A 10133-nucleotide genomic window follows, 5' to 3' on the forward strand; every position below is an offset into this window, starting at 1 on the left:
AATAGCAGCCTGTTTTCCAGACAGATATTACCCTGGTTTGTTTTAGTTAAATAATGCATTCCCCACTTCCTGTTTTCATTTTTGTTTAAATGTAACTATATATATATATATATATATATATATATATATATATATATATATATATATATACACCCAAGGGCTGTCAATAAGTGAAATATTTAATCGTGATTAATCGCAAATTTGTATATTTTAAATGTACCTTAAATACTTTTCAAGTTTTTAATACTTTAATCAACATTGTCATGGACAAATATGGATGCTTTATGCAAATGTATGTTTATTGTTAGTGAAACCAGACTCAACATACACCATGGAGATGAAATATTCTTGTAAATGTTTTAAAGTAATTATGGTGTTTGAAATTATGTAAATCATCAGGACACCAAACTGAACTTATGCTATGTTTCCACACGGACGGTTTTAATTGCCGGATGTGTGCATCATGGGGGATTTTGGTGCTTGAGTTGAGACTTGGCGCATCAGTAAAACAAATGTTTAGTGATTAAAAATTTATTTTTTTGTTCATAATTTTTTTTTATATCTGAGTAAAGAAAGGACGTCGTGAATTAATGTATTGCGTTGAAGGTTTTAATTTCGCCTCATATTTATTTAAATGTTTTGAATGAATTTGCGTTAACGCGTTATTAACACGTTAATTTTGACAGCCCTATATATATATATATATATATATATATATATATATATATATATATATATATATATATATATATATATATATATATATATATTATTATTATTATTATTATTATTATATATACAGTTATTATAGAGAGTATGGCTGGAGAGTATGGCTGGGTAGTGCACACTAAGAGTTGTAGTGAGGTACTGGTCATTAAAAAAAGACAAGCGTAGGGGGAAAATGGTGTTGCACACACTGGCTCCATATTAATTTTTCTTTTATTTAGGTGATGTTTTGTCCCTCAGACCTCCTTTAAGATCAATAATAGAATGAGGACTGGTACATTATATACTATTGGCCACATCCTACCAGTAACGGATCACATGGTGACTACACAATAACATATTACACCATCAGGTGAGAAAGAAAAGGCATCCAGATCAAAACTCTTAACAAACTGTGACAGGAACTACAGCCAATCAGAGCACTTTAAACAAAGTCACAAGAACCATTATTCCCTGTATCACATAGATACAGTCATACTATATATTCGATCCATGAGTTCACAGGGCTTTTAGACAGTGTATCTTAATTGTATAATAGAAAACAGCTGTATTTAACCTACAATTTCATGTCAAAATGACTGCTGTGAAACAGTTCTGTTGGACAACACAAGCCCTCCCTTTGAATTCAAGTGCACAGGCAGCCTCCTCTTGGTACTTTGGGTTAAAGATGTAGTACACTGAAAACAGAGCACAATGTTGGTTGGATGCTCTCAAATATAACCTGACCCTCAAGGCTAATCATCCAGTGTCCAGCATCCACACATTCTGTTTCACCTGAAACATGACATAGTAACTTAAGAAAGCAGCTTGACTTTCTATATCTTCTATGTATATCTCTACATGGAAGAACATGTATGCTTTGGGATACAGATAACTTTTTAAAGCTCATCTGATATGAAATATACAGGATGTAATTTCAATAAATTCATACTAAATATTATTTGACAGGGAGTTGGGGGTCGCTTGAAGGTCCTCTCAACATCAGCCACTGTAGGCAGATGAATATAGGGGAAAGACAATAGAATTGTAGTAGAAATTTTAGCTTCCTAAAATGAATTTCAAGATGGGAACAATTCAGGGCAATAAAATTAAGACTTCAGCAATCAGCTTTACCAACCAAACAATAATACAAATATCAATGTGCTGCAAGTTTCTGGCCAGTCACAACACAGCAAGGGGACTGCACTCTAGGAAAATAATGTAAGCTAATGTTACTGATCTGTTCCAATTTGTTTAGTAGCTAATATGAGATTAGCAGACATCAAATGTAATTCACCTTACCATGTAATTTGGTTGATGGATAATCCTCTTAGAAAAGTCCCGAGTTGGCATCATGTCTGTTCCACTATGAGAAATGCCACATCTTGTATTGCACATGAATATTTCCATAATGCATTGTTTTTTACAGTACAGTACCGTTTTAGGGGAAAACTGTATTTTACTGTTTGAATTTAGCCGTTTTCTTACAGCATTTTGTCACAGCATATATATAATATTTTTATCTTATTTCAGTCAGCTCTGTCTGGAAAATAAGCACATAAAGTTAGCAGTTAAGAGATGGATGCCAAAAATACTAGTCAAGCACCACTGCACTTTTATCAGGAAGACTGTGTGAGCAGAAACCTGTATTTTCAGCTCTACCTTAAGAACAAGATTTTCAAAAGTGAATTAAAAAGTCCACATGTTAAAATATCACATGGAAACAAACGTCAAAATTCTTTTCAACCAAGCTTTTCAATCATTGCATAGTAATAACTATATCATATCAGTATTATTAGCTATATCATGAATACGAACTATATCACTGTTTCTAAATGGGAAAACGGCTGTTGAAAGACTGATCACTACACTATTTTTACCACACTCTCATCGATTGTGCTGTATAATATGTACATTTTGTTTGTATCATAGTTCACAAATGATTATAAATTTTGTAGTGAAGTGAAATAAATGGCTACGTTTAAGTAAAACGCTTGCACATGCCCTGTTTTTGTACGATCAGACGTGAAAGTTTGGTTGATGTGAGCCAAACATAATTGGGGAATTTTAATGATTATTTTGGATGGCGTTATTTTGGACGTGATGAATGTGCAGAGATTGTGTCTTTGACAAGTTTTATATGAAGTCTTGGTGGCGTCTGGCATGGCACAGTCACATGCTCGGCTACACACTGCCTTTGAACTCTGATCCAATCTCGAAAACAAAAGCAGTTTATTAATCTAAATGCCTGTTTTGGAGGACTGATTTTGATTTTTCTGGCAGACATTAAGACAGCTTAAGACATTACTAACACACAAACACACATATGTCCACCTTTTTCTTTCTCCCTTACTCTTTCTGTGAAGCATGTGTGGACCCTTGGACTGCTATTGAGAATTGAGACCTGGCCATTTCAGGTAAGATTTATAGGATTTAGAGGCTCTTGAAATCCCAGGCACCTGCCTGAGGGGCAGCAAGAAGAAGTGAGTGAATGTAAGGATTAGGACTGAATGATTGACTTGCATTTGTTCCTTTTTTCTTTCTCCTTCACTGCTGTGTGCCAGTGAGAGTGCAGCTTTTACCTGTTAGGTGCTACATTTAAATTTGTGGAAGTTCCATGAGAACAGCCACTTCCTGTTATCACTTTTATCCTAAGCAAAACACACGAATAAATAAATGGAACTGAAATAGAAAGGTTTTATGGTACTAACAACAAATCACTGGGCAGGAAATTAGCAAGACTAAAACAAATAGATAAAGTACATTAGTTTGGCATAGCTTTTCTCTTTATATGTATGAGCCTTGTGGGTGAACTTGCCGACAGTTTTTTTTATAAGAAATAAGAAAAAAGCATTGTTCCAGTTGTTCAGCTTTAAGCAGTTGATGAGTAGAGGACAAATATTGTGAAACCAGTTGTGTTGAATTTTTCATCAAATAATTATAATGATTTTATTATTGTATACAAAAAGAAATGCATTCACATATACAAGTGACTTTTCCTGTTTCTAGCTTTTGCTCAAACAGTTCACTGAAACAAAACCTAAACAAGCAAAAATGACGCTGGGGGCATCAAGGCCACTCCTGCTACTTTTCTTAACAATGATTTGTGGTTAAGACTATTCAAAACCTCAGACCATTATTATTATTATCATCATTATTATCATTATTATTTTGTGGCACTTATTCCATATAAATCCTTATATATGAGCTGTATTAGAACAATATAAACATGTAATTTGAGTGTCAGATCTGCTCTTATAGAAACAAGCATGATCTGCCCAATCAGATTTGAGAATACAACAGTGCTGTGTTATGCTATATATTTTTATATGAAAGTACCGTTAAAGTCAGTCTATACCTTAAGCTGGTGAGGAGTGGGTGTAAATACAGCACAAATTAGGTGTGAAATCTGAAAACTGCACCTAGTGAGAGACAAATGGAATAAAAAATTCACTTTTTTTCCCCCCTCACTGCAGAAAAGTCTGTGTTTAGAAAGCTGGGTGTTCTCTCCCTCTCCCTGCTCCACTCTTTCTGAGTGACACATGGGCCCATCCGACTGCCTGTTTATTTTTAGAGCCCATAGCCTGGTGTCCATGGTTCAGCTGTCGTCAGGGAGCAGTGAGGTACGCCTCTGCGGCTTTGCGAAATAAACTTCCAACAATGACAGACTCACATCACCTACCACAGACTAACAGAGAGCAGAGAGACGGACCGCCGTCTGACCGCTGGACACACACGGGACTGGGCACTGACCCAAGGCAACTCTCAACTACTTGTTTCTGAAAGAGGCGAGAGAAAACACAGCTGAATGTGTGAAGGACTTTTTGACGTTGTGTGGATATGGTCTAGACTATTTTCTGATTTAGAAAATCTTAGTCATGTTGGATATTTTTAAATCTGACTGAGTTTTTAGTCTCTCTCTACTCTTTAGATGAGACATACAATTTACATACTTTGTGTATCTACAAAAACTCTTATTAATCCACCGAATATATTTGCACTAAATTACACTACATACACTATATAGCTATACATTTATATATGGCATTATACATTTATATAGATATACATATCATTCGTTATGAATTGGTCTCTAGCTGATATACATCTTTATACAACTTTTAAAAAAAAAAAAACACATTTCTTTTCAATAATTGTTTGATCCTGATCAGGATCACAATGGATCCAGTTCCAGTGCCAGAAACACTGGTGGTGATGCAGGAATACACCCTGGATGGGACTATGCTTCTTCACAAAACACAGTGTACACACACTTTCATTCACACCTATGGGCAATTTATGTTTTCATTAGGCCAGTCTACTTGCTGGTATGTTTTGAGGGATGTACCAAGACTACCCAACTACCAAGAGAAACCTATGCAGGCATGGGGACCACTATGCCGAGATTAATGCAAAACAGCTTTCAAAATTACTAGCACTTATAAATTCATCTTAATTCAAATTTTTTTCTTTTTATGTTTATAACAATGGACATTGAGCTTTAATGAAATGAACGGATTAAGAATAGAAATTTAATCAAGTTTGTATCTATACGTTATAGCAGCTCCGCTGGAGCTAACGTGGTAGGATCGCTGCATGGTGATCCAGTAGTGTTTATGCATGATGCTGGTAGCCCGGGTTAAGATGCTGGACTGGTCTGAAGGCTGTAACTTGCTGCCACTGCTGGGCTTGAGCAAGGTCCTTCACCCTCAATTACTTAATTCTATAAACAAGAGTAATGTAACTCGCTCTGGTTAAAGTGCATCTCCCAAATTAAATGCTATAAATCAGAACATATTATACTATGTTAATAGTCAGTCTCGATCTCAGGTTAGTCTTCAGAATGTCACATATTTTCCAAGTATCTGTGTGGGTTTTTTCTGGGTTTTTCTGTTTCCTCCCAGATATTTTACCATTTGGTGCTGCTCTAAATTGCCCTTGTGTGTGTTCCTCAGTGGACGTCCCTCACAAACAAACAGAATTCCCAATTCATCGTCATTCACTGGATCATACTGATGATGAATAAATGTAGTTGGACACATTTGGAAAACTCCTTTCAGATAGAGTGTGTGAAATGTCTTTTATTGTTTAATCGCATCATTTCATAATCAGTGAAGGGCCTGGTAATATTACTGACACTTTTTTAAAAGATATTTTGGTTGGATTAATGTTACCATTAAAAAAAAATCATAATAATAAAAAAAATATTTAGCATTTTGGATTCAGTGCCTGGTACAGTGCACACCTCACGCTTTCTCCTCTCAGGACTTGTTGCTGTACCACTTTAACTGCAGGCCGCCTAAAACCCGGAAGTGATCTCAGCCAATCAGATCACCGCACAGACAAGCAGCTCCAAAACATCCGTAATGCCACCGAGGCTCAAAACGCAGGCGTAATCACCGCTGTGAAAAGAGTTGTTTTCGTGCTTGACACATTGCTTTCAGAGCAAACCAGGCTTACATCGCCTTTCGAGCCTTTTGAGAAGCGATGGCTGACGGTGGAAATGTGTTGGAAGGGGAAGTAGATGATGATGAGCCGCCCACCATGAACTACCCCCTGATCACAGTGTCTGACCTGCCCAGCACCACCACCGCAGGTATTTACACACTGCTGCACTCACCGCCACTTAATAATTCATACCGTTTGTATTATCCTGTTTATTTATTAAGATTCACTATTTGCTATTGTGTAAATCGCCCATTTTGATGTATCGATCACGTTTTGCGTTCATTTTCCAGGGAATTAGGCAATTAAGCTCATCTGCCATAAAAATCTATTTCTAGGTGTGTAGTTATTCATCATGTGTCATCTGATTTTATGCACAATTTGCCTGTTGCCATAACTAGTGACCACCACAGGAATACAGAAGGCCCACTGCAGAACCAGGATGTTATTTGCAGTTTCAGTACAGCAGTCACACTGACCTCACTGTGACTGTAGTGTTAATATGAGGGTGGGCTTTCTTTAACATGTTGACATGGTTTTTGCAGGTTCTCAGATCTCCAAGATCCACAGTTCAACCCAAAACCAGGATACTGAGCGTGTAGGTTTTCTGTGCATGTTCTCCAAGTGTCTAAGCGCATTTCCTTTCTCCCACTTCATAAAAACATACTTGCAGACACTAAATTGCCCCTAGGAGTTAATGTGTGTTTGTATAAAAATCCCAGATCCCACCCAGTGTTCCCAGGAATAACTGTTACCTTGACTAATATAAAGAGGTGACTCAAGATGAACGAATAATGCACTTTATAAGCCTACTTGTTGTAACCGTACATCTTTATATAGCACTTATACATATTTGAGCACAACGTGTGGGGTTAATTGTATTTCCAAGTGTGACATATTTGACCATTGTATGCTGGTTACTTTTTGTTCTTGCGATATTCTTAATGTTGAAATTCCCCTCGGTGAGGTAAAAAAAAATAAAACAGCTACGGTTACGTTCTGTACATTTGTACCAGTTACTTACATAATATCCTTTTGTGTCACTGCTGTGCTGAAAATATATTCACTATCCAAATAATATTTTATTCCTTCCAATAGGCATAACGGTAATGTTTGATTTTGACTCAAGCCAGTGGTGGATCCAAGGTGGATCTTTCTTTTTGATAGTCAGAAGACTGGGAATTGGCAGATTGTGCGTAGATAGATTGTATGCTTAAATGCATCTAAAGTGGGGTTTCCTGTATTATATATCGCTATTAGGGCGCAATCTGAAAGAATGGCTTCAAGAGCAGTTCTGTGACAAACCTCTGGAGCAGTGTGAGGACATGCGTCTTCATAACGCTGCCTACGTGGGAGACTTGGACACCATTAAGACCCTGTTGCAGGAAGACAGCTTTAAACAGTGAGGCACTTTTTAACCTTTGTCTTTTTCTTTTCTTTTCTTTTCTTTTTTTTTTTTTACAGTTACACCAAAAGGTACATTTGGGAATGATGGCTTCTTAATATCATTCCTAATGTAATTGTTCTGCTTGTGCAGACGGATCAATGAGAAATCCGTGTGGTGCTGCGGTTGGCTGCCTTGTACACCTCTGCGTATAGCTGCTACTGCTGGTCATGGTGACTGTGTAGACTTCCTCATCAGCCATGGGGCGGAGGTGGACCTGGTGGACGTCAAGGGTCAGACAGCTCTGTATGTGGCTGTGGTTAACGGACACCTGGAATGTGTTCGTATCTTGCTGGAGGCAGGGGCAGACCCAAACGGCAGCAGGCACCACCGCAGCACACCTTTATATCACGCCGCCCGAGTGGGTAGGGTGGATATCTTACAAGAACTGATCAGGTGGGAAGTGAAGACATGGTGTTATTGGCTTCATGCCAGGCCACATTAAGGCCCATTATTGTATTTCTTTATACTGTGTTGTTATTATTAAAATAAGGGCATGTTGTGTAACTCTGCAGGTTCAATGCTGATGTGGATGTGGACCACCAGCTGGGACCGAGGCCTCTGTTCAGTGCCCGCACCCTGTCCACACTGGTGGTGTGCCCTCTATACATCAGTGCTGCCTACCATCATTTACACTGCTTCAGGCTGCTTCTGGAAGCTGGAGCCAATCCCAACTACAACTACACTGGACCTGTGAGCCGTGAAGCGCTGAACAGAGGCCTGGCCTCCTGCCTGCTGGATGCTGTGCTTAGACATGGCTGTGAGCCGACCTTCGTTAGACTGCTGCTGGAGCACGGCGCTAATCCACAACTCGTGCCATGGGAGGAACCTGACCCTGATGCTATGGGAAGAGTGCGCGTCAACCCTGAGGCCTTAAACTTCTATCAGGAGGCCAGGAGTAAGTCGTATTATTTTATTTAGATAAAATATAATAATGTTTTTGTAAAGTCAAGGTGTTATGGGGGCAGGGAAAACAATTTATTTTATAATTTTTTTTTTTTTTTTACAAATGAACATTTTCCACATTTTCCACAAGACAGATGTTTCTATTTAAATATTCTATAATAAACAACTTCATTTAATTCCCGTTTTCTTTTAGAACATCCAAACAGGTTGACCCATTTGTGTCGCATAGCCATTCGGAAGGTTATGGGCAAACACCGACTGAGGCACATCTCCAGCCTTCCTTTGCCTGATTCTATTAAGAATTTTCTGCTCCATAGAGACTTCTGCTCCCTTTCCTGAAAGAGTTGCGAATAAAGCTAATCTTAAAATCTTAAAGGCTGTATCATTGTACTTTGTACAAGGGACACTGGTAAGTTTTTGTAGGCTGGAGATAATGCTGATTGACAGATCTGCAGTTCTTTGAGCTCCAGAAGGCTTTTGTTCTGTGCTATGACTTTGTTGTAACTGCAGCGGCATTGAACTTCTGTTGGTGTGAGCACATTCCCTAAGAAAGCAAACACTACCAGTTTCATAGCACATTGTTCTGTATGTTGCATGTTGATAAAAAAAAAAAAAATCTTTTTGTTTACACAAATATACTTATTCAATAAGAATAATATATTTATCTGAATATACTGCATTGACCATGTTATATCTTGATATCTGTTCGTAAGAGCATTGGCCATTTATATTTAAGAACAAATTTTATATTTCTTTTTTGTTTACTTATGGTCACTGTGGTGTAAATGTCCAAACGCGTAATTTATGATTCTTAATGAAATGTATTTATATGAAGCTTAAACATATTGTAAAACATTGCCTTTGCCTTAAATTAAAATGTATTGCCTGTAATAAAATATATTATCCCCACTGTCTAGGTTCCTGTTCTCATGTTTCATCAGCCTGTGCTTTTTGTTTTTCTTTGAATATCATTTCTCTAATCGTTTACAATTCTACTGTGGTATGAGTGTCGTTAATATGATTCATTTTTTTCTTTTTATTTATGGGTTGTTTTGAAACTTAAATACTGTACTGTGAAGGAAATTCAGAGAGCCAAAACTTCCTGTAGGACATCCTTACCAGCCACAGACTATTCCTCACAACTCTAAGAGTCTCAGTAGATATTATGTTGATATCTCACCGACAGAAATAGCTCCTTTATATGATGTATGATTCCTTGGAGGTTTCCAAGTATACAGCCTGCTCAATTTCCCAGCAGCTTTGCTTAAGATACCCACTGGGTATATGGGTAGAAATAATTGTGCTTTTAGTTTGTGAATGTAAAACCACATATTGTCAAAAACCACAAGCTGTAGATAAAGGCAAAGCCTGGGAAACGTCTGGATATGCCAACACATCGCCGATGGACCCCCCATCGCACGGAGAGCTGCAGATTGTGGAAATACTCCTGCCAGATAAGGAAAAGGTAGGATTGTGAAATAAGTAACAGATGCACTCTTTTAAATATCAAGATATCCTCATCATGTTCTTTCCTTCCTCTTTGATTCTTCTTTAGTTTGGCTATTCAGCATTTTACAGAAGATGGATCAAAGCAGAGACGCCATCTCAGCCCTCCTACAGAAGACGAATCATT

The 10133-nt window shown here is 37.7% G+C and overlaps 1 protein-coding gene across 2 annotated transcripts; it reads left to right on the plus strand.

Annotated features, from left to right (window-relative positions):
* Positions 1–6031: 6031 nt before the first annotated feature.
* asb1 (ankyrin repeat and SOCS box containing 1) lies at positions 6032–9410 on the plus strand. 2 transcript variants are annotated; one of them, XM_046840824.1, is made up of 6 exons: positions 6173–6301; positions 6696–6748; positions 7411–7552; positions 7688–7990; positions 8110–8492; positions 8694–9410. In XM_046840824.1, exons 3-6 carry the CDS (start codon positions 7476–7478, stop codon positions 8837–8839), a joined length of 909 nt encoding a protein of 302 aa, XP_046696780.1. In that variant the 5' UTR covers positions 6173–6301; positions 6696–6748; positions 7411–7475; the 3' UTR covers positions 8840–9410. The 2 variants fall into 2 exon arrangements, with proteins under 2 accessions (XP_046696769.1, XP_046696780.1); XM_046840813.1 differs by lacking the exon at positions 6696–6748 and having other exon boundaries at positions 6032–6301.
* The last annotated feature ends 723 nt before the right edge of the window (positions 9411–10133 follow it).

The sequence above is a fragment of the Silurus meridionalis genome, chromosome 3 (genome assembly GCF_014805685.1).
Source record: "Silurus meridionalis isolate SWU-2019-XX chromosome 3, ASM1480568v1, whole genome shotgun sequence".
NCBI lineage: Eukaryota > Metazoa > Chordata > Actinopteri > Siluriformes > Siluridae > Silurus > Silurus meridionalis.

Excerpts from the sequence above, each read along its gene's own strand:
- asb1 (XM_046840813.1), top strand. The coding sequence starts at position 6,193 with ATGGCTGACGGTGGAAATGTGTTGGAAGGGGAAGTAGATGATGATGAG. Across the intron at positions 6,302-7,410 it reads GCCCAGCACCACCACCGCAG|GGCGCAATCTGAAAGAATGG; the intron begins GTATTTACACAC and ends TATCGCTATTAG. Across the intron at positions 7,991-8,109 it reads ATCTTACAAGAACTGATCAG|GTTCAATGCTGATGTGGATG; the intron begins GTGGGAAGTGAA and ends GTAACTCTGCAG.